Source organism: Taeniopygia guttata, chromosome 20, assembly GCF_048771995.1.
Source record: "Taeniopygia guttata chromosome 20, bTaeGut7.mat, whole genome shotgun sequence".
Lineage (NCBI taxonomy): Eukaryota > Metazoa > Chordata > Aves > Passeriformes > Estrildidae > Taeniopygia > Taeniopygia guttata.
In genome coordinates, this window is record NC_133045.1 from 6,752,925 (window position 1) to 6,775,947 (window position 23,023).

The window sequence follows — 23,023 nt, forward strand, 5'->3', positions numbered from 1 at the left end:
ACCCAGCCTGTGGTCTGGGGATGGCCTCACCTGGGCAGGTGAACGCCTGTCATGAAGAACTAAACTGTGGTCCTTGTCTCTGCAGTGATTTTGAGAATATCAGCTGCCTTCTGGGAATCTTAGATCTCATCTCACCCAGGGCTGCACATGAGCCCCAGGGATGTTCCCCAAGGGTCAATCTAGGGAAGGTTCCATTTGGCAAATTTGCCTTTAGCTAGATGGGGACACTAGGTCTGGAGTGACTGAAACTCTGCTCTCCCCAGAATCAGACAATCCATGCAGAGAGGCGCAGGCAGAACTACTCTGAAAGTCTCTTTTTCTGGAGATACTCAAAAACAACCTGGACACGACCCTGTGCAACCTACACTAGGTGAAGCTGTGTTAGCAGGGGGGCTGGACTAAATGATCTCCGGAGGTTCCCAACCATTCTGTGATTCTGTGGCTTTCTGCCTCACTGTCTTCAAAGATGTGGCTTGCCATATGCATCACCCACAGGAGAGAAAAGAAGGAGGTAGAGGAACAGAATAAAACATGGCCAGGTCACTAAAAATAAGAAATGGAAAGCTAAGTGTGAGTTTGCAGGAGCTGTGGTGGACTGAAAGCCAAAACAAAATTAAGTGAGTCACTAAGCAGCAGGTATGACAGCAGGAAAGGTTAAAACAAACATTGTTGAATTGGCTAAAGACTAAAATCAAAGCTGAAGATTGCTTTCCTGTTCTTCGAGCCGAGCTACCATTTTTTTCAGTTCCATTTTCTGCCACTGTTATCACTGGAGGAGCAACTCCTGAAGGAAACTCGGACTGCGATTGCATGAAGGGTGGGTTTAGATTAAACGTGAGGGAGAAATTCTTCCCTGTGAGAATGGCGAGGGTGACACAGGGTGCCCAGAGCAGCTGTGGCTGCCCCTGGATCCCCGGCAGCGTCCAGGGCCGGGCTGGACGTGGCTTGGAGCAGGCTGGGACAGCGGCAGGTGTCCCTGCCATGGCAGGGGAGGGGAATGAGGTGCTCCCAGCCCTCGGCAGAGCGCGGTGGCTGTGTGCCTGCCCCGGGCCCGGCGTGCGCGGGGCGGGCCGGGGCGGGGCCGGGCCAGCGGGGCTGTGGGACGGGCGCGGAGCGGCGGCGGCGGCGGCAGAGCGGCGGCAGCGGCAGCATGGAGCGGGCACAGGGAGTCTTCGGGGGACCCAAGGTGGGCTGGCGGCGCTGCCGGAGGCGCAGGGCCGGAGCGGGGCATGCACCGGCACCGAGGTGCTGCTCACGGGAGCGGCGAACGCGGCGCGCTCGGTGCGGAGGTGCCGTGCCCGGGGCTGCGGTGCCGTGCCCGGGGCCGAGACGACGTGCCCGGTGCTGAGATGCAGTGCCCGGTGCGGAGGTGCCCGTGGCCGGTGCAGAGGTGCTGTGCCCGGGGCTGAGGTGCAGTGCCCGGGGCTGAGGTGCTGTGCCCGGTGCAGAGGTGCTGTGCCCGGGGCTGAGACGCCGTGCTCGGGGCTGAGATGCCATGCCCGGTGCTGAGGTGCCCGTGTCCGGTGCTGAGGTGCCGTGCCCGGGGCTGCGGTGCCATGCCCGGGGCTGAGATGCAGTGCCCGGTGCTGAGGTGCGCTGAGGTGCCCGTGCCCGGTGCAGAGGTGCCCGGTGTAGAGGTGCTGTGCCCGGTGCTGAGATGCCATTCTCGGGGCTGAGGTGCTGTGCCCGGTGCTGAGATGCCATGCTCTGGGCTGAGGTGCCCGTGCCCGGTGCAGAGGTGCTGTGCCCGGGGCTGCGGTGCCGTGCCCGGGGCTGAGGTGCCCGTGCCCGGTGCTGAGGTGCCAGGGCCCGAAATGCCGTGCCCGGTGCAGGGGTGCAGTGCCCAGTGCTGAGGTGCCCGTACCCGGTGCGGAGGTGCCCGGGACCGAAATGCCGTGCCCGGTGCAGGGGTGCAGTGCCCGGGACCGAAATGCCGCGCCCGGTGCAGGGGTGCCGTGCCCGGTGCAGGGGTGCCGTGCCCGGGGCTGCGGTGCCACGCTCCGGTCGTGCCCCGCCGCACCTGCTCTCCGCCCCCCGGGGCTGCGGCACGGCTCGCCGGGGATGTGCCCCGGGACAGCGCCCGGTGCCCGCTGTCACCCGGGCCGGTGCGCCCCGCCGGGACAGGGACGGGCACGGGCTGTCCCGGGTGTCCCGCACATCCCGCCGCCGGAGCGATGCGGGTCAGGCTCATCCCGGCGCCCGATCAGGGACACGGGGATCCCCTGTGCATCCCCCCCCTGGGCTGGGGATGCACAGGTGGCCTGGCTGGGGAAGGGACAGGCTCTGAAGGGCCCTGCATCCCAACCACTGTCGTAATCTGCTAAACCGATGTTCTCTCTTGTGGTTTTTATTTTGTTTTGGGAGTTGATTTTGTTGGTTTTGGGTGCCTTTTTTTTTTTTTTTTTTGTGGTTTCGTGTTTTTTGGGGTTTTTTTTCTCTCACACATTTAGTTCAGTTATTCCTCAGATACCCATGACACCACTTTGGAGCACTCTCTGAGAGCAGGCACCAACTTTCACTCTCTCCAGGTCCTGTATACTACATCTCTAGCAGGACCATACGGTAATGTGTTTGTTATCTAGATTGTAACATAGGGGAGGAAGTAGATGAAACAGCTGTGGTTAGCAATAGTCCTGTATCTGATGGAGAAACACTGCCTGTGCTGAAGGATGGCTCAGCTCTCACGCTGTGGTCTGGGTAAAGTGCTGTACAAGGAGCAGGTCTGCCAGGCTGGGTTCTTGTGGGAAAGTAGGAGTCAAGGCAGAGGAGCCCAAGAAAAGTAATGTGAGACTTGTGGTTCTGTGTTGGGAGAATGTGAGTGGTGGCAACTGCTTGTGACTTTTACAAAGAAGAAGATTGTCTCCAAAAATGTGAAAGGATTGGGAGATTTTGCTGCTGTTTGCATCCTCTCCCACTCCCAAACCATTTATCTCTCAGGTGAGTTTGCACCAGGAAGGTCTCACATCCTCGGAAAGGGTGGTGTGCACAGGTCTGATTCTATCACTGTGGTTCCCTTTCTAGGAAGCTGATCCATGCAATAGCAGGCAAACCTTGATACCAAAATCCAGGGAGCAGTGGCAGCTGCTAATGGTTTAAAGCCTTTTTAAGTCCGCTTCAGTTTTGGGAGATGGTGGTGCTTCATCAGCTCCACTATGAAAAAAGGCTGTTGATTCACTCCAGTGATTTTAAACTTTTGGTCAAGAGAAGCAACTTAAGTTCTTCTTTCATTTGTGCTTCCACTTTCCCAGTGTATGGGAGACTGGGATACCAAAGAGAGAAAGGATAACTCATAAAAACTGCAGGGTTTGATTGCTAAGATCAGGCTTCTGTTGTCTGGCTATTGGCAATTATGGGACTGGTTTTCCTGACTCAGGTAGTCCCTTTCAGTCCTGTGAACCTGCTAAGTCAGGCTTGGGAAAAAAAATGGGCCTGAAGTCAGTTATTGAACCCTATTCATTCCTCTGGATCCTCTGCCATTGGGAATGATCAGTTTTGTGTTTTAGAGATGTTTCTGGTAACTGGAGCAGGTTCTGCCCCAGCTGAATGTGGGGCTGGGGCTGCCTCTGTGTTTTTCAGGAACTCGCTGACTCCCAGTGACTGCAGTGATGAACAGGGAGCTGTGGCAGGACAACTTTGAACCCTGCTTATCATAGGCCATAAAAGAACAGAGAAGTTTGATGTTCCTTTGATGTCAACCATCACCCTTTCTGTTCCACAGCCAGAGCAGAGCCCGTGTCCTTGCTCACTGCCCTCTTCTTGTATGCCAGCCCCAGCTTGGGGGCTTCAGGACATGTGGCTGTCTTCTCCTGCAGCTCCATGTGCCATGTTTTGGAAAACAGAATGGGAATAGGGGTTTCTAGGGTCAGGTCCATTCTCTAGTGACTGGTGTAACTCTAATAATCATCAGGTGACATGGAGGTGTTCCTGCTGGGCACACCGTGTGTGTCAGCCTCTCACAGAAGAGTGGCTGCTGACCCAGGCTGGCTGGTACCAAAGGTGCCTGTGCTGGCTGTACCCAGGGGGTTTGGGTACCTGCCCCGCTCCCTGTAGCACTGTAGACTCTCCCTGCCTTTCATGGGGACAGCAAGAACACAATGGTGTGTCGAGGATAATGTTGGATTTGGCTTGGCCACTTGAGCACAGCCTGACCCCTGACTTGGCATGGTCAGAGCCTGGTGCTGCTGAGACTGCGCTGAGCTCAAGCCAAACCTTACACAGTGGTACCTTGTGTGCTCAGTTCATTAATAATGGGCTACAGGGATGCTTTTGGATAACCTTCCCAGATCCAGGTGGCAGTAAGAGGTTGTCCTGGTGCTGCACAAAGTGCCAGGACCCTGTTTACTGCTCTGAAGTGGGGCTTTGCTCCAGCCAGGGGTGGGTGTGAGCTCTGTGGTGGGTCGGTGGGCACATGGCCCTGCCACCCCATTGGAGCCATCACCTGTGATGACACACAGCCACCATCACCTATTAACAGCACCAGGAGTCTCAGGCTGAGGTCAGTGGTGTAGTTGGTGCTGGGAGGGGGGTTCTAAAGGCTGCTCAGCACTGGAGCATCCTCCTCTTCCTCAGCCACCAAACCTATCAATCATTGTCCAGCTGCATAGAAAGCACAAATATTTCCTGCAGTGGAGCTCTGTGGGGTTTGTAGTCTCCCATGTTTCTCTTTTAAAGGCTCACCCCTTACAGCACGGGACAGGTCCATCTCCCAAGTGCATTTGTGGTGTCCTCGGGTTTGAGGATAATGCTGTGCTACTTCCATTTCACAACTCTCTTGAGTCACTCTCATTTCTTGCTTCTAAATGAGCATTTGAGATGAACTTAGGATGAGGAACTCTTTGTTCCTAACGGCACACTTCCTTAAAACCAGACTTTGAGGAACATAGTTAATTGTTTTTTGCAGTAATTTGCCACACTTATCAAATAATTGACAAATTACAGCTGTAATTACCCTAGTTTTCAGCCATTGAGATTAATAGAATGAGCCTAAATCATCACTTTTCAAGAGGCTGATAAATAATCTTGGGCAAAGTCACTGTTAAGGGTTTTAAAGTGATGCAACTTTATCAGCTCCCTGATTATCTATTGACATCTGCTGGAAACCTCACAATAAAAGGGGCAGACTGACTTTTGTCATTGTATAGATTTTAAAAAAGACTGTAACACCACCTAATACAGAAAATCCTTCAAGTGCCTTAGCTTGAATGGCTCTTTTTATGCCATATAATGAGCAAGCTGATCAGGTAACTGCTCTGCCATGGTCCACTGATCAAACCATAATAGAGAAATTCTGTTGGGTCGATTGTGGAGGAAAATACTCTGAATGTTTGGTTAACTTTTCCCCCTTAATTTCACAAAAATGAAAATAATCAGACTTGATCTTGGAATGGAACATACTTGTTTGAGTACCTTCATTTTGTGTTTGAATTTATTTTTGAAGCTTATTACATCTCAAAGAAAACATAATGATATTTTCAGAGAAGTCAAGCCAGAGCCCTTAAAACTTCTCCTTTTTAAAAATCTGGGCCAAGTTGCTGATATCTTCACTAATGAGTCATGTGCCATGGTTAAGCTAAAACTTTTATTGCATAAAAGTGGAAATTGCTGGGTTTGCTCTGATGGCTTTGCTGGGGGCTGTCTGTGCTGAGGACACACGATTTACAGCCTTTTGAATTTTTGTACCCATCCCTCTGGCTTTCAACAAGCCTGGAGTGAAACTAAAAGTTTTATTGCATTACATTCTGGGTTTTTGATGCGCTGGTGGGAGGTCAGTGGAGGTGCAGGAGGGACTGAAGCTGGTTCTGAGGGTCCTCACTGTACCTGGGAGAAGAACAAAGCTCCTTCCTCAGGAAAGCATTGGAGAGTTCTGCTGTTTCTTGTTCTTCATCAGAACAAACAGGTGCTACCACATCCAGCTGGGCTGTGAGAAGGGAAGGGGGCAATGGGGCTTGGAACCAAATGACTTTTAAGCTCCTTTCCAACCCAACCTTTCTGTGATTCTACCATCAGTGGTCCTGCAATGGTTGAAGGCTCCTGTCCAGTGCTGGTGCAGCCTGTGGTGCTGTTCAGATCCTTCACCAGGTGTTGAGGTCCCAATATAATGTGTGTGCTCATGCTTTCTCTACAAATAAATGGGAAGGTTAGGGGTGGGAGACCACATGCACTAAGGGGCAGAGAGCTCTGGAAGAAGCACTGGGCCCCTGAACAAGCTTTCTGCTTGTTCAGGCATTGTCCTCTTGGAGCCACAGTTCAGAGAAAACTCTTTCATCCTTATCTGGGTACTTTCCTTGGCTTAAGGCAAGGTCGGGTCACCCATTTGTATGTGGAAAAGACTTGTGCTTTGTTTACCCAAAACAAACAGGAAGAGAGCTGAAATGTAATCTGCAGTGAGCAGCCTCCCACAGACCTGGAAACCCTCAGGGTTTGCAAGCAAGGTGCCTGGGGCAGATGAGCTGCTGGCTTGTGCCTCTGCTGATTGCATCCTTATCTGGAGCCTTGCAGGCACACTTCCATCTTCTCTTGAATGTCCTTTGGCCATCTAAATAGCATAGAATAGTTCGCAGCTGCAGAAAATGCTCTCAAGCACTGATCTTGAGGAAACCCAAAATTTTTTGGGTTGAACAGCATTGCCAAGGTTTTCTTAGTAGTTGGTTTAAGTGTCTCCAGACCCCCCCAAAAAAAGGCTGGCAGGGGACAAAGAGCCTGATGCTGATATTGGAGAGGAACTTGCTGCTTTACCAGCATCTCCCCTGCAGAAGAGGCAGGAGGAGGTTACTTACATAGATGAAGGATGCCATGGAATCTGCTTTCTCACTGATGGAAATGTCATGTTAGGATGGTCTTGCAGGAAACACTTGAAAAGTGTTTGAGGGAGAAGACCTCAACAGGTTCAGGTTGCTTTGTTTTTCAATCCAGTCTAAGCAAATTTCAAACTTGTAACTCCATCAGAAAGTCCTGAGGGCTGTTGAATACCTCAAGGGGTGGATCTTGCACGGTTTTGAAATAAGAATTGGAGCTCAAGAGTGGAAAACATGCCAGGCATCCACATCTGGCAATGCAGACCATGTTTGTATCCTGTTATTTTATTTGCTGCTTTCAAGGACATTTAGTCCTCATAAGCAGGATTGCATAATTCAAAGAGGGGGGAAAGATGAGGTTTTGCCCTTCTTAACTCTTCCTCTCAGTAGATTCAGATGGTGTCTTAAGGGTAGGAGCAGTGGCAGGGATGTGATTTTACAATCTGCTATCAGTGGTGTCTGTGGCCGTATCCATGACCCCTGGGCCAGCTGGTTGCCATCAGCAGTTTGAGCTATCCTGAGCCTGCCCCACCTGCATTTTGCATCCCACCAGTGTTTCAGTGGCAGCTTCTTGGCCATCATGTGGGGATGGCCTGAGCCCCAGCACTGTCCCTGCCTCTGCCTGCAGGGCAGGTGTGCAGGGCTGTGTTTGGGGTGGGAGTGAGCTCCTGGGCATCAGTGCACGCCCCAGAGATGGGCACTGCCAGCCCTGTGCCAGCAGCTCACGTCACTGCTCTTGGACACCTGCAGGCACTGCTTACTCAGTTTTCTCCCAGCTCCTCGTAGTTATTGTTTGATACATACCCTGACGCCAGAGGGTTTGTGGGTTTTAATTAGTAACCCTGGGTAGTTTAGTTATCCATGCAAATATCCAGTCCTCTTCTGAATCCTACTCCTTTCTTACCCTTGGCATCCTGCAGCTATCATCTATGCAGGAAAATGCATTGATGTTATAAATAAATGTCCATGATGTTAGAACTAAAAAGAACCTAGTGTATTAAGTTCCTAATCTACAGTTTCATTTAAAAATACAATAAAATCAAATATGTATTTTGTAGACTATTCTGTTACTTAAAAGAAAACAGTTCTGGAAAGATGGATATCTGGATATCTAACTAAAACATTTTACAGCTAATATTTTCCTTCCCAATTCGACTTCCAAATCACATCTGTCATGTTCCTCCTAAAGCCCCAGCTGGCTAATGGAAAAAGCTTGCTTTTGCTTTTCTGTCTCTCTTTCTCCAAAATCCAATGTTTCAGCAATAACGGGGAAATATGGCTTCAGAGTTACTGTCCCATTTTTAATGAAACTCCACTGAGTTACTGTCTCATTTTTAATGAAATTAAAATTTCATTAGAAGTAAAAATTTGAGTGAAAACACTTAAATTTTGAAACACTTATTTTGCAACCTTGTTGGCTCTATGGGGCAACTTGTTATTATTTTTTTTTACAGCACCTCTGTGCCGTGGGACTGACCCCTTGTGTAGGATTAGAGAGCCTGTAAGCCCTGATAATATAATGTAATTAACAACCCATCAGGAGCTGATTCTTGGAAGTGAAGTCAAAGTTTTCATGTAATGACTCTTAGCAAATTAATTAGGGTTTGGCTTCCTGTGATTTCAAGGAGGAAGCAAGCTGAAAAGTCAAGGTGTTTGAAGTTTGCTTTTTTCACTCCTTCTGAACTCTAAATAAGGATAGGGCAGTTCCTCAAAATTACTGGAAACAGAATAAATTTCTAAAGATTCATTAAATGTGCGAGCTGCAGCAAAATACTTAGACAATACATGGATATTGAAAAATAAACATTATCATGATTATATTTAAAAAATGTTTATGTGTCATGACTTTGTCCTTGTATTGGCTACATTTATACCCATGTGAGCACCAGTTACTTCTCTCTGAATTATTGTTGCAGCTCAAGAGTACCTGACCCATTTCTCTTATTGCAGGTGGAGCTTCACGTCCACCTGGATGGAGCCATCAGACCAGAGACCATCTTGTACTTTGGCAAGTGAGTTGTGGGGGAAAATAAGCTCTGGGAGCTGCAGTACAAAGGCATCCTCCCCTCTGCTTCTCCAGGTCTGTGCCAGAGGAGCTCCTGCAGGCAGCAAACCTGGCTGGTGCTGGTGCTGGTGCTGGTGCTGGTGCTGGTGCTGGTGCTGGTGCTGGTGCTGGTGCTGGTGCTGGGTCTGTCTCTGCCCAGACCTGGCTGCACAGTGTGAGGACACTGAGCACACCCCAAAAGACAGCAGGGGCTTCCCTGGTAGCAGGAATGTGACTGAGGTGGTGGTGGGTTTGTGAGCTGGGCAAGCTCAGAGGAGCCACCATGAGAAAAGTCCAGAAGATGTCTCAACGAGCTGCCAGCCTTTGAAGTGTGCCCAGGATACAGCAGAGGTGCTGTATTCTCATTTCTTTTTCCACATTCCTAACCACAAAACCAAGAGGAATGGCAGCAGGCCGGGAGTGCTGTATTGGTGGTGGTGCTGCTACACGGTTTGAGAGGAAAAACCAGCTTGGGTGCCCTCGCCTGCCCTGCTGCCATGGGCATTTGAGTGCCAGGCTGTCTGCCTGGGGTCAGCAGGCCAGGAGTGACGCTGGTGTGGGGGTGACCCAGGGAAGCACCTGGCAGTGCTTTAGAGGGAGCTGGTTTCCTTGGCAGAGCCCACGTGCATCTTCCTTGGGTGTAGATGCTGTGGGAAGCATGGGGTGAATGATTAACCTGTCTGAGGGCCTGGCTCCACATTTGTAAGCAAAATAAACAAGATTTCTTCCAGCTGTCACTGATACCCTCACATCAAGGAGGTGGCAAGGGTAGGGATTTCAGGGAACGGCCCTTAGGCACAGCTCTGGTATTTTGGGGGGGAAGTCACTTCTGGGGAGGATGGGAAGTGGTTCTAGCATCCCGTGAGCCCAGCAGAATCCAAGGCAGTGCAGTCCTAGGGAGAAATATTCTTTCAGGAGTAGCTTTTTCTGCAGGTTGCTGTGTTGTCAGAGAAAGGAGAGTGGGTCAGGGCTGTCCATCCCATGTTTTTGCTGGGTGCTGGCATGGTGAACTCAGGGTTTCTGCTGGTGGGCTGCAGGGCTGGAATACAGGTCCAAATGAACAGAAGAGTTGGTGCTGACTCCCTGAGGCTCTGCTGGGTCCCTCTGCCTGCAAACAGAAAATGCCAGTGCAGTCCCCTAGGAGAATTGTAGGAGCCCTGAAACCCAGGAGGCACTGGCTGGCTGGGGATCCTGTGCCAGGATTCTTTCTTAGGGCAGAAACCTTCATTGCTTGAGCGTGTGCTGAGTTCCCTCTTATTTTTAAACAGCCCTGGCATCCCCCTGAGCTGCCAGCCCTCGGCTGTGCTATTCATGGGCTCTAAAACTTGCACTCACACAGAAACCAGTGGGGCAGTGCAGAAGGCTGTAGGGGACTGACTGCCTTAATAACCTCACCCTGGGCACAGAATGCTACTTGTGGTCTATTTTTAAAGTTAAAGAGCTGGAAATAATTTTGCTAGGTGGTGTTTGACCATGTAGACAGAACCCCAAGCTTCTGGGATGCCCTGCTGAACTCAGGTGTTTTTAGAAAATTTGTCTCCAAGTCTGTCAGGTCTGGGTCAGTCTTTGCATCATTCCTGCTCAGCCAAAGGGCTCAGAGGTGTGATAGACCCCTCATGGGGACTGGGTGTCCCCAGGAGAGGTTCCCTTCTGTGTGGGATGGTGTGCATGGTGCTGCCTGTGGCTGGAGGGACTCTGGGCAGGACACGGAGGTGGCAGTGAGGACAAACCTGTTCCCCTCCAGCCACTTTGCTTCAAGAAGAATCCCACCTGCAATGGGAGGGTTGGATGGGGCAGCAGCAGCTCCAAAAGCCACACTGGCATGATCCACCAGATCTCCTCATCCAGATGGTTCCAGTGGGGATCATCCCAAAGCACTGCACCGATGCCTGCAGAAGGCACTGCTTCAGGAAGTGCATGAAAGAGGTCAGGGAAGTGGCTTTGCTGTAGGAAACTTTCCTGTGGCAGGTGGAGGAAGGTGCAAGTCGGTTCCTGGAGCAGAGACTGATGTGTCAGTGCCATGGAAAGGGCAAGGCGGGGAGGAAAACCGATGCCTTGGCAGCGATGAGCGTTCCCTGCTGAGTGCCAGCAACTTAATCTGTGCAGATTGCATGTGAGGGCTGAGCATGGTTTCCTTCCTGGCTGAGTGGGGAAGGGATGTTTACCGAGCCCAGGAGCGGGGTCCTTTGGACTGTGTCCCTGCCTGGCTCATTGGGATGGGTGCTGGCAGCAGAGCACTAAAGCTGTCTGTGCTGTTTTGTCTCTATTAGCAAAGTTCGTCCATCAATCAGCTGTAATTCGTTGTGGCAGGAAAGAGGATTAAAAACAAATGCCTGGTTATTATTCCAAATTTGTTTTGGCCTGTGCAGGGTATCAGAGGGTGGAGGGTTGCAAAGCCTGCCCGGGAAGCTGCAGCACCCTTGGCTGGCAGCCCCCTCGATTTTGGCTGTCACCACACCTTCACCCACTCAGTATTCCAGATGCTCCTGGGAAAGATGGCCTCTTCCCTCTTGGAAGCACTTAAGTGGGCATTAGCCTGTCTGTCCCTTCTGTTGAGCAGTTGCTGCCCGTTGTTCCTGTGTGGGAGGAGTTCCTGTCACAGGAGATGGCAGCAGGATGCTGGGCTCAGGAAGCATCGCCCGCAGGAGCTGCTGGCACCAAAGCCATGAGCCACGACACCTCTGCCTGTGTGATCCCAGGCCTTGGAGCATCTCCTTGATTTTTTAATCCTTTGCGCCTGCATAAGTGGAAATTAACTCTTCTAAAGAATTTTGGCAATTCTGCTGTTAGGGCTAGGAAGTGCCAAGAAATAATCCAGAGCCCCTTTAGATGAACTCTTTCTTAAGCTTAAAATGTGCCCTGGCTGTGTTCCTGCTGGGTCAGCCTGGGCTTGTATTTTGTTTGTGCTTTGCCTGTGTTTTGGATCGCCTTCCTCTTTGCTGAGGTTCAGGGCTCCATCCATGAGGAGATTTTGGAAGGACAGTGTGTGCTGTATCTTTCCTGTGAGGAAATGATGGTTGATGCTGCCAGCTTTGGATGCAACTGGTGTAAAAAATGGGCTGATTAAAAATGTGATAACCTTCCCTGTCAGTAACATGTGACTTCATTCCCAGGAAAAGAGGCATCCCTCTCCCTGGGAATACTGTTGAGGAGCTCCTGAAGTATATCAGCTATGACACACCGCTGTCACTTCCCGAGTTTCTAGAGAAATTTAATTATTACATGCCTGCCATTGCGTAAGTACCCTGCTTTTGCTTTTCCCCCCTCAACCCTTGGCAGGATCCCTTGGCTCAGCCTGGGAGGTCCCCTGTGGGCCCTGAGGGTGACAGGTCCCACTGCCATCCCTGCAGGGGTGACCGTGAGGCGGTGAAGAGAATTGCCTACGAGTTTGTGGAAACAAAAGCAAAGGAAGGAGTCACCTACGTGGAGGTCCGGTACAGCCCTCACTTCCTGGCCAACGCTGGTGTGACTCCCATCCCCTGGGGACAAGCTGAGTGAGTGATCCTGCTGTGCTGGGGAGTGCCTGGTTGGGCATGGAGAAGGCATCCCCATGCCAGTCAGCCACTGTGTGTTCAAAGGCTGCTGCAACAAACCTCCTTTCTCCTCCCATGCAGCAAGAGCCAGCATGCTTCCACCTCTCTCTCCCATCAATAGGGTTTTTCATCCTAAACACCTCTGTGTGCTGCAGTGTTTTAATGTTCCTTGCCCTGGGCACCGAGTTCTGCATGTGCAGAGCAGCTGTGCTCAACCTTCTGGCTGAAGCCTTTCCCCTGCGAGAGGGAAAGAAATGTCCACATATGGACTGCCTGACCACAAAATGGGAGTTTGAGCTGGCAGAGGTGGTGGGTGATGTTTGAGAGGGCTGGTGGGCTGATCCCTTCCTTTCATGCCACCCCCTCTGTGATATGTGCCTCTCATTAAATCAGTGCTGGGCTCTGGGGCCTCTCCAGAGTGTGCTGGGGCAGGTGCTGAGCCCTGGGCTTGCCCTTGCCTGGATGCAGAGAACTGTGTGCCCTAACGAGATGTTCTGGCAAAGAGGGGATTCCTCTGCTCAGGCAGGATGGGCACACAGTTCCTCAAGGCCTTTCTGAATCTTAGTGTCACCTGTGCCTGCTTCAGTGCCTGGTGCCTGGTAAATGTGGCCATGGGTGTAGAAGGTGCTCTGGGCTCTGGCTGGTCTCAATGGGCAAGTGGAACCTGGGGCAGCCTGTCCTCTCGTGGGGATGCTGGCTGCACTCCTGCCTGCCTCCCTGGCAGTGTCTGGCCTCTTGCTGATGGCTTTTCTTCCCTGCAGGGGAGACCTCACTCCAGACGAAGTGGTTCAGCTCGTAAATCAGGGACTGAAGGAAGGAGAAAGGGATTTCCACATCAAAGCCAGGTCTATTCTATGCTGCATGCGCCATATGCCAAGTAATGTATTGCAGCTGCCCTGCTGCTCTGCTCCCTTCCCTAACACGTGTGGGGGGATGTCCCTGGGGCTGGGGCCCTGCAGGAACGTGGGGAGAGCCCCAGTCTGTGGGGCTGGTGCAGCACCAGACAGTGCTGAGGAAACTCCAGGGGTCCTCTGCTCCTTTCACTGTAGGGCAAAGCTCTGCTGGATGCAGGAGTGGGGGTCTGTGGGTACAACCAGTATCTGAAAGGTCTTGCTAGAGGCACAAAAGGGGCTCTTCCATCCTCTCCTGGGGAGCTGTGGTCTCTGCTCCCTGCCCCCACCTTGGGCCAGTAAAAGCCATTGGCACAGGGAGCACTTGCATCTGCCATGAGTGACTGGAGGTCTGAGAGCAAATGGCTGTGGAAGGAGGACCAGGCATGACATCTTACACTTCCCTGCTCATGGTCCTGCAGCAGGATGCTCCTTCCTGAGCCTGGGTCATGGGGCAGCCAGAGAATCCACTGGCAGCAGCCAGTCTCTGCTGAGTTAAGCTGAACATGCAAGTCAGATATAATTAAGGTGCATATATAAAATGGTTTTTTTTATAAAATGAGCAGCTGTGATGAAAAACTTTGTTGGTAACAGGTGCACTGTGACCCAGAATAGGAAGAAAACCCAATTACCAGCATTTCAATGGGCTGCTGAGTTTCACAAGCATCTTCCTCTAGGGAAGGATGCAGCCAGAGAGAGGCTGTGTTACAGTAGCTATTTTATGTGAAGGTTTTATTCTGAGTATCTTCAGTTTTATTTAGGCTTAGTAGGGTAGATGGTGGAAAGATTTTTCCTAGTGAGTACATGATTAATTAGTATCTAAAATGTGAAAAATTATATTCTTGGAAGCTGGTAGAATCTTGGTAGATTTAAGAGTGGGGTTTCCTTTTTTTTTTTTTTTTTTTTTTTTTTCTGCTTGTACAGTCAACACCAAACAATACTTTGAAAACTTGATCCTTATATTTCTAGTTTCTAGGGAAAAAATGTTTTTCTTTGTAGAAACTGGAGAGCTGTAAGGCACAGTCACAGTGATCTGCAGTTACAGTCCCTGCCAGTGGGCAAGTGGTGAAGGCAGGAGGTGGCAGGAGCATCTGAGGGTGTGTGCAGCCTGCAGTTCACTGCAGGAGGGATTGCTGGTGCCATTCTCATACCTGTGTTCCAGGGCACTAGCTGATACCCAGAGCCAATGGTGTGCTTGATACAGAGTCTGTAGCAGTGCATTCAAGATGTGCTGCACAGTGAGAAGCCACCCTAATTGTAATTAATGAACTGTTGAGAGAAAGGCAGAGATACTAGCCAGAACTGACTCATATTAAACTTGTTAATAAAATAATGACTCTAACCTAGCAAGCTGGAAAATGATGGAAAAAAAAAAAAAAAAAAGATGATGAAATTGCACACATCATCCACACACCACAGCTTGTCATGGTGTGGTGTGTTCATATGATTTGGGGATTTTCTGTACACAGAAGGTGCCTGTTAATTATTAATACAACTGTTTATCTCTGTTTCTTGGCCTTTCTGCTAGGGTTAAGTGCTATGTGAGCTGGTAGATGCAGTTTCTCTCTCAGAATTTATGTGTTCTGATCAGAGAGAACTCTCAAGCAGTTGTTGGCCACTTGTTAGTCTCCTTTTCTCTGACAAATAGATAAAACTTCAGCTCATTCCTATCAGGAGTGGAACCCATGGGAGAGTGAAGGATGCCCTACAACAGGCTGTAGTACAGAGATCCCTCACAGCCCAATCTCCTCCTTGACACGGCTCATCTGGTGGGCAGGTCCTGCCTTTACCCTCACCTTGCCCAGCCAGGGAAGGGATGAAAGCTCAGGAGTTGAGGGATTTCTCCAAACATCACATTACAGCCCCAGGGCAGTGCAGTTCATCTTACCTCGAGCCAACTGCAGCAGTCACCACTGCTTGGAAATTTTTAAATTAACTTCTTCCCTGGCTTGAAGTGAGCATAAAAACATGGTGAGAGCAGTTTTATAGCTGGTGAATGCATTTGATTTCCCTTTCACTGACAACAGACTGATCAGTTGACAGCTTTTATCTGCCTGAAGATCACAGAGATGACAGACCTTTGTAGGAGTTTGCTGTCTTTCTTTTTGAGCATCAAACTTTGGAAAAGACTAAAGAAAAGAGCTCTAGCCTTCTAGTTATGGGACCAGGATTTGTTTAGAAAAATGCTGAAGGTGTGACCCTTTTGAATGCTTCCTCCTGAATCCTGGTGCTGCCTCTTCCAGGCTGGTCTCCAGAGGTGGTGGAGCTCTGCAAGAAGTATCAAAATGACTCTGTGGTGGCTGTTGACCTGGCTGGAGATGAGACCCTGAAGGTGGAGGATTACTCTGAGCATAAGAAGGCTTATGAGGTTTGTGGAATAAGTTTTTAAAAAGAAATTACAAGAAGAATATATATCGAGGGGACATGTGTGAAGGGATGCTTTTCAAACTTCAAACAGCTGGGACAGCTTAAAAATTCATTGCAGCTATTAAAAACATTCAGTTAAACAGAAAAAGTATTTGTTTATATTTCCCAAATGATTACTGGCAGGCATCATTGCTAAAACGTGGCTGTAGAGCTGGGGCTTGGCACGCTGTGAGTGTGACATGAGTGACATGGAGCCCAAATCAACCCCCACCCCACTGCTGTTGGCTCCTGGGGCTTGGTGAAACCACAGCCAAGGGTGGAAGAGACTGGCCTTTCCAGTCTGGCAGAAATCACCCGAGGAGCAGAGCAGAAGCTGCACATTTATCTGATCATCTCAAATGCAAACAAGGAATGGCTTCAGGAGCATGATCCCAGGCTCTCACCAAACCTCAGCCTTTGCAGTGCCTCCAAGGGAAGGGAAAGCCTCACTCCTCTTTACTGGTGGAAATTTGGGGTTGTTAGTCCCCACCATCAGTGGGGGAGAAGGTTGTGCACCATCACTTACAAAAAGGGGTGGTTTGCAAGCTGTGCTCAGGTCTGACAGTACATGGGGGCTTCCCTGGGGTCTTCACCCCATCAGTGGGAGCTGATACATGCTGGTGTGCACTGCTGTGCTGAGTGAACGGGGTGATTGTAGACAAAGACACAGGAACAGGGGTTCATTAACTGATGGGAAGGCAGTCTCATCCTGCCCTGGTGGTCCAGCCTCCTCTGTCTGAAGGATGCATCTTGTCTCTGTGCCAGGGGCTCACTCCGCTCTGAGATGTTGAAACAACACCCCCCTCCCATCCCTGTTAAGTAACTGAAAAACACTCCTGAGTGCAAAGCCCTGAAGGAACGTCTGTGAAGAGCATCTGCTGCAAGATGGGGCTTGCAGCCTGTCTGCTGCTGCCAGCTGGGTGGCCCTTCTCCAGCAAAGCAGGAGCCAGGCTTCCCTCCAGGCTCCATGGCTTCCCAAAGCTCAGGTGGCCTGTGACCCCCAATAAAGAAATTTTCAGGATGATAATGGAGCTGCACCCAGAGCTGCATTCACAGGGTCCTTAGGGCTTGGCTGCCTCCACCCCCAGCCCCTTACAGTGTCAGAGCATTTCTTCATCTCTGCCCTGGGGTGCTTCAACACCTTCACACATGGCTGCAGACAGCCAAAAATGTACAGGTGCCAAAACCTGGAACTGCTGCAAGTTTCATGCAGAAAGGCAAGTGGGTAGAGGAAGAGGAGCTCAGAGCTTGCTGCTGTCTGGAGAGGAGGCAGTGGTGAACTCACCCAGGGTTAAAAGCCCGTGAAGAGCCTGGCTGGGCTCTAGTGGAAGATCACCAGGATTTTCAAGTGTCTATGTGACATTACCGAGCTCTTGCTGCCCTTGGAGTGCAAGGCTCATGATCTGCGGGCTCTTGGCACAGGAGCCTTGCTGTGCCAGCCCAGAGCTTGCTGTGCTTGCTGCAGGTGATGGGACAGGAGCATGTTCTCCCTTGCTTTGCAGGAAGCTGAGAGGTGTGGGATCCATCGCACCGTCCATGCCGGGGAGGCCGGCCCAGCTGCCATGGTCAAGGAGGTACGAGGAGCTCCTGAATCAGGGACAGGGTGTGACGTGCCCTGCACCAGGCACAGAGGCATCCAAACCTCCCATATCCGTAGCAAAGTGACCCCTGGGTACATGGGTGTGGGAACCCAGGGCACAGGGAATATTTCTCTCTCTGCTCTGAGGGGTCCTGACCCCCAGAGAAGCACTGGCTTTGACCCTCATTCGTGGAGAAAGCTTCCAAGACTTCAAGATAGACTAGAGTCCACAAAAGTGAAATAAATTATAGAGATGTCACCCATGTCACTTGGGTGAGAAATTTAGGTTTTGGGATTTTTAGTATATTGTAGATGAGAACAAGATGGAGGTTTTATGGTGGAGGCAGGTTGTTCTTCTTTACCTTCTTCCTCCTTCTTCTTCATGGGTTTGGGTGATGTCTTGGACAGAAAAGTCCTCCTTGTGGGCTTTGAGGGATCATTTACTGGGTTAAAAGGGAAAATAATCTAGGTGTCATTTCTTAATTGGATAGTTTAGTCTCAAAAGACCATGTAACAAGAGATTGTTGGCCATTTTTGCGCTGCTTTTCCAGCACGCAGAGTCTGGTATAGGCAGCATGCAAAACTTTAGATAAGACAACAATAAACAAGAAGCTGAAGACTGAAATAGTCCCATGCATCTCCTTTTCCTGACACAGAACTGCTCCAGGAGGGTTTCCCCCAAACACGGGGACCCCCAGGGAGGGGCACAGCATGGGGCCAAGAAACAGATAATGGGCACAGATCCAACCTGATGCTGGAAAAGGGTATCCCAGGAGCCAGCTCGGTGGTGTGGGCTGTACCTGCAGTGGGGTGGGGGCAGGCAGGGCCTGAGCTGTGCTTGAGGCTCTGAGTGGTTTTCCTGTGCTCTCTAGGCAGTTTGTGTTCTGAAGGCCGAGCGTGTTGGCCACGGATACCACGTCTTGGAGGACCCTGAGCTCTACAAGCAGCTGCTGAAAATACAGATGCATTTTGAGGTAAGGATGTGTGGTGGGGCTGTGACAGCCAGGTAGGTGCTGAATGGAAAACAAGCCCTCACTCGGGCTGTGCTACAGCCAGGGACAGGACCTGACACCCAGGTGCTGGCCATGTGTACAGTGATGCTGTGTTTATGCCCAAAAATCTTCACAGGAAAAATGTTGGGGACAAACCTGTCTGTTCACTGGGATGTGCTGCTGGGAGCACTGGTGTGCACAGCAGCTTGTGGGAGGGACGTAGCAGAAAGAATGGATCCTTGTGTGACCAAGGATTAATTCTGGATTTACAAATTCACTGATGTGTACACCTCAAGCCTGAAAGCTCATCCTGGCACAAATCAGGCTGCTGTACCTGAGCAAGTCTGGTTAGAGGGTGGAAATGCCTGGGAGTTATAGTGCATGTAAGGATTTCTTTTGCTTCTCCCCAGAATGGCCATATCCAGCTAATAAAGGGAATGTGTACTTAATGCAAGTGGTTTTGTAACTGTGATTGGCACAGGGCTGGTGACTGCCTGGCCGTGGCAGCATCCCACAGCCCCTGTCACAGTCCTGTGGGCTCCTTGCATCCATATCCTGGGACACACACTGGTCTGTCAGAGTAGTGCTGAGGGGCAGCTGTGAACAGAGCTCTAAGCTGGTTTTACCAGTGTGCTGAGCTGTCTGTGTCCACAGCTGGGGTTCAGATCCATGTGGCTGATTCTGGTTCTCATGCTTAACTCCCCCAAACAGGTCTGCCCTTGGTCCAGTTACCTCACTGGAGCATGTTCTCCGGACTTCACCAAACACCCCGTAATACAGTAAGACTTCTCAACTATGTGAAATCTCAAATAACCAGGATTTGGGTTGATGACAACTGTTTTATTGCTTTACAAAGCTAAGACACATTTAATTATGTAGGACAATGTGGCACATCCATGTACCTTGGCACGGGAGAGCCCTGGTGCAGCTGGAGGGGTGTGGGGATCCCCTGGGGAGGCTGTTCTGTCCCTTCTGCCCTGCTCTGAGCTATGGGGTGTGAGAAGCTACACCCCAGCTACTCCTGGCAGGTCAGTGCAGAGCCATGGGGGGACGAGCTAAGCCTTGTTCTATTCTCCAGCAGTGCCAGCTGCAGAGACAGCCCTGATGTCTTTGCTTTTGCTGCATTTCAGCCTGAGAACTGCACACTATCACACCCAGTGTTCTGCCTAGCAGTTCAACCCAATTTCCTTACAGATTTAAGAAGGATTGTGCCAACTATTCTCTAAACACGGATGACCCCCTCATCTTCAACTCCACCATTGACACGGACTATGGCATTGTGAAGGAATACATGGGATTCACTGAAGAGGAGTTCAAGAGAGTTGTAAGTCAGCCTTGGCTGGGTGCTCTGCTGGTGTCTCAGTGAAGCCCAGAACAACCTGCTATTTTTTCTTTATATACTGAAAAACTTTTAATAGAAATCAGAAAATTCTGCTCTGGCCTTGTAAGTAGAAAAGTAGGACCAGGCTCAAAGTACATATCCCAAAAATTCCTGAGTATTTACAGACCTTTGCTTTGTGCTGGTCTCATTTCTCCTGGGACTGCTGCTAGTGATGGGCCAGAGCAGTTGGCATCAAAGAAGGCCACGGAAATGAATCTGAGTGTGGAAACTTTACACTCTCCCTCTCCTGTTGCTGCTCAGAGCCAGGTGCTGGGATGTGCACAACTGTGTGCTCCTGTCTGATGTGTGTTAATGTCCCTGTGTTCCCCCTCTGCCTCCTCAGAACATCAACGCAGCCCGGTCCAGCTTCTTACCTGAGCAGGAAAAGCAGGAGCTGCTCAACGAGCTGTACGAAGCCTATGGGATGGTCCCCAACGCATCGTGACCGCCCTGGGAGCCAGCCTGGAGTAGGGCTCTCCTTCACCAGGGCCTGACTCTCCTCTGGCCAGTGGGAGCACTGGCAGGGGTGCCCAGAGTCAGTCTCTGTTCCTGGCAGCCCTGTGTTGACCCCTCATCAGAATCAGACTATCACACACACCGACTTGTACCCCACAACCTCCCTCCTGAAAGGATCTCCAGCTTCCTGTGCTGCTGCTCTGCAAGCAGACTGGATCTGCCTGCTGGCCTGACTCCCTTCTCCATCTGCTGGTGTTTCTGTACTGCAAATGCAAACACAAGAACCTCCCTTACAGTTCCCCCCCCTCCCTTTCCCTGTTTTACCTGTCCTGTCCCACTGACCTGCCTGACCCTTCCCTGCAGTGCAGAAATAACCACTTTCAACTCTGGCTGTGGCCTGGGTTAATCTTCACCTTTCCAGGGAAGAGGTATGCTAGTGCTGGCAGGGAGTGAGCAGCCCTTTCAGACACAGAGGCTTTATTCTTGTCCCTGTGGGCGGGAGGGTCTGGTCACAGCTATATTTACCCAGGGTTAGTCTTGTACTAACAAGACTGGAACAAGAACAAGCTGCAAGCTGGTGCCCCTGCCTGTGCACAACTCTGAAGGGCATTTAAAACAAAATACAATTTTTTTGGCATCCTTTCTTGGAGAAGAGCTCCCATGTATCAGACCTCCCAATGTCACTGCTGCAGAAGTGCACACCTTGGGCTCAGGCCCCAGATGTGCTCACAGCTGGCCATGACCATGCTCGCACTTGTAGAGGAAGTTGGAACATAATTTTACTACTTCAGGCCAAAATCTGCCTTCTGGGATTTTCCCCACTTTTTTACTCATCTTGGAGAACTCCTGTGAACTGCAGTTTCATCTTCCTCTTACCTTTGTTTAGGGTTTGGAAAAAATATGATTGATTGCCTGGTTTAACAATTCTGCCCTCTTTCTGATTTGACACAATCATTAGGCACTCTTAAGGCTGAATAAGTAAATTAACATGGACCCAATGTCCCACATTGACTCAGGTCCCATCTGATTTCTTCTCTCACTCAATTATGACACTGGCTAGAAGTCAGATCTTCAGTTTGGTGTAGAACTTATACAGAGAAACTCACCAAAAATTCCTTAGTGATTTTATGGCATTAGAGTGTTTTTACTCAATAAGCAATAGAGCTGTGCATCCAGAGATGAGACCATTGTTTTCTTACCTGAGTGTGTGGTGTGCTTTAGCATCCCAGGGCTCTGCCAAGATGCAAACTCCAAAGATACTGTACCAAAAAGTTGCCTTTGAAAAGGGGCCATGGTCACCATTGCCACAGACAGACCATGGACTTGTCCAGTCTCAGCCAGCAGTGATGGTCTGCTGGGAGTATTTCCATTCTTTCTGGGCTTCCATGTTGTTCTTCGGAGTAAAATACTCATTTCTGAAGTACGTGGTGCATATATACACATAGATAGATAAATGAAGATAAGAGAGTGATTTTCGTACTTTTATAAAGCAAAAGATAAAGTATCATTTTTAAGGACATGATTGTGGTAAGAAACAGGTTTTGGGTCATTTTTCTCCAACAATTGTTTCTGAAGAAGAGTTGCTTGTTTTGATTCTGGACAGTTGATTGTTAATCCTGTTTAATAAAATAACAAATTTATATTAAAAAAGCAATCCTTGTGCCTTTTTATACAAGGGTGACTGTTGGGGACTGTGGCCTGTGGTCCTCAACCCCTGCTGGAGCACAGGGGTTCGTTGATGGGTGTGATGGGGGCTTTGGTACCTTGATTGCTGCCTTCTCCTGTTGCCAGGCTGGAGCACTTTGGCAGCCAGAGAGAAGCCTGCTCCCTTGCCAAGCAGCCCAGTTGGATTTATGGATTTATGACTGCAGGTTGTTCCAACCTCCCCTGTGCTTTTCCCTTCAGTAATCCAAGGGGTGTGTACCCCTGCTAGAGCAGCAATGCCATCGCGGGTACTCTCACCTCTCCAGGTGTTTATCAAAAATAGTCACTTTTTTCCCTGTCTCCTGGGGTTTGCACAGTTGGTTGATGCTCAGAGCCAAAGAGGGGCAGTCTGGGCTGCTGGGCTACGCTGTCAGTGTGGGCAGGGGAGTGTTTGCCCAAAGGTTTTTGGGTTATTTAGTGCTTGGTTAGGCTTTGACAGGTCTGGCATGCCCGTGTTCAGCTGAAAAGAAGGGTGGGGAGCATCCTTGTGCTCAGCAGCTTTGCAGATGAGGATGTGGCTGGATTGAGGCAGTGCCCTTGGTCTTTCTGCACAGTCAGTGACAGTGGCTGAGCTGGCTGTCACTTGCAGGGGGAACCCGATGCCTCTCACCCATCCCCTGAGAGAAGCTGGCCAACAGGCCCCTACTCCTCTGCCTAAATATAATTCTGAAACAGATATTTTCTGACCAGGGAGAGCTAAGATTAGCCCACATTTGACTGTTGGAGGTCTGTGTGGTGCTCAGTCCTTCTGCACTGCCTTTCAGCCCTGTGTGTGTCAGCATGAGCCAAAATTACTGTTCTGTGGTAGGGAGAGCTGGAAATGGGGCTTAAAGACACAACTGTGCAGTCAGCCAGGTCCAGCAGCTACCTGCTGGTTTGCCCCTGGGCATGGAAGTGGGAGCAGGCTCTCGGCTGCTATCCAGGCATGGCTCTGCAATGACACCCAGCCAGTCCAGGAGCCCTTTGCCAAAGCAGCAACCACGGCCACTGCCTGGCTGCCAAATCCTCATGTCCTGTGGGGGCTGGAGCTGTGGACCCCTCTGTGCTCACCCATAGCCATCACTTCTCACAGACAATTCTCCCTCTGTCTGGCAGCCACTTCTCTGCTGATTTATGGCCTTGTTTTGGCTGATAAATCTCAAACTTGTAACATTCAGTTCTTCTCCAGGCTGTCAGGGAGATGATTTGTCACCAGCGGAGAGTTTCCCAGGTCAGCTCTGCCCTGTCCCTGTGCTGGTGGTCAG

The 23,023-nt window shown here is 50.4% G+C and overlaps 2 protein-coding genes across 2 annotated transcripts in view; one reads left to right on the forward strand and one right to left on the reverse strand.

Moving 5' to 3' along the window:
* YWHAB (tyrosine 3-monooxygenase/tryptophan 5-monooxygenase activation protein beta) overlaps nucleotides 1-23,023 on the reverse strand; it is a 290,680-nt gene that overhangs the window by 155,878 nt on the left and 111,779 nt on the right. The gene's annotated exons all lie outside the window — the stretch shown is intronic.
* ADA (adenosine deaminase) lies at nucleotides 1,069-21,725 on the forward strand. Its single transcript, XM_030288556.4, has 11 exons — nucleotides 1,069-1,186; nucleotides 8,745-8,806; nucleotides 11,952-12,074; nucleotides 12,189-12,332; nucleotides 13,133-13,248; nucleotides 15,505-15,629; nucleotides 17,170-17,241; nucleotides 18,119-18,220; nucleotides 18,950-19,017; nucleotides 19,433-19,562; nucleotides 19,963-21,725. The coding sequence occupies exons 1-11, from the start codon at nucleotides 1,151-1,153 to the stop codon at nucleotides 20,062-20,064; spliced, it is 1,080 nt and encodes a 359-aa protein (XP_030144416.4). The 5' UTR covers nucleotides 1,069-1,150; the 3' UTR covers nucleotides 20,065-21,725.

Bases quoted from the DNA above. Each gene is read 5' to 3' on its own strand.
- ADA (XM_030288556.4), top strand. From the start codon at position 1,151: ATGGAGCGGGCACAGGGAGTCTTCGGGGGACCCAAG. The intron at 1,187-8,744 runs GTGGGCTGGCGG...CTCTTATTGCAG, and splicing joins GAGTCTTCGGGGGACCCAAG to GTGGAGCTTCACGTCCACCT. The intron at 8,807-11,951 runs GTGAGTTGTGGG...CTTCATTCCCAG, and splicing joins ACCATCTTGTACTTTGGCAA to GAAAAGAGGCATCCCTCTCC.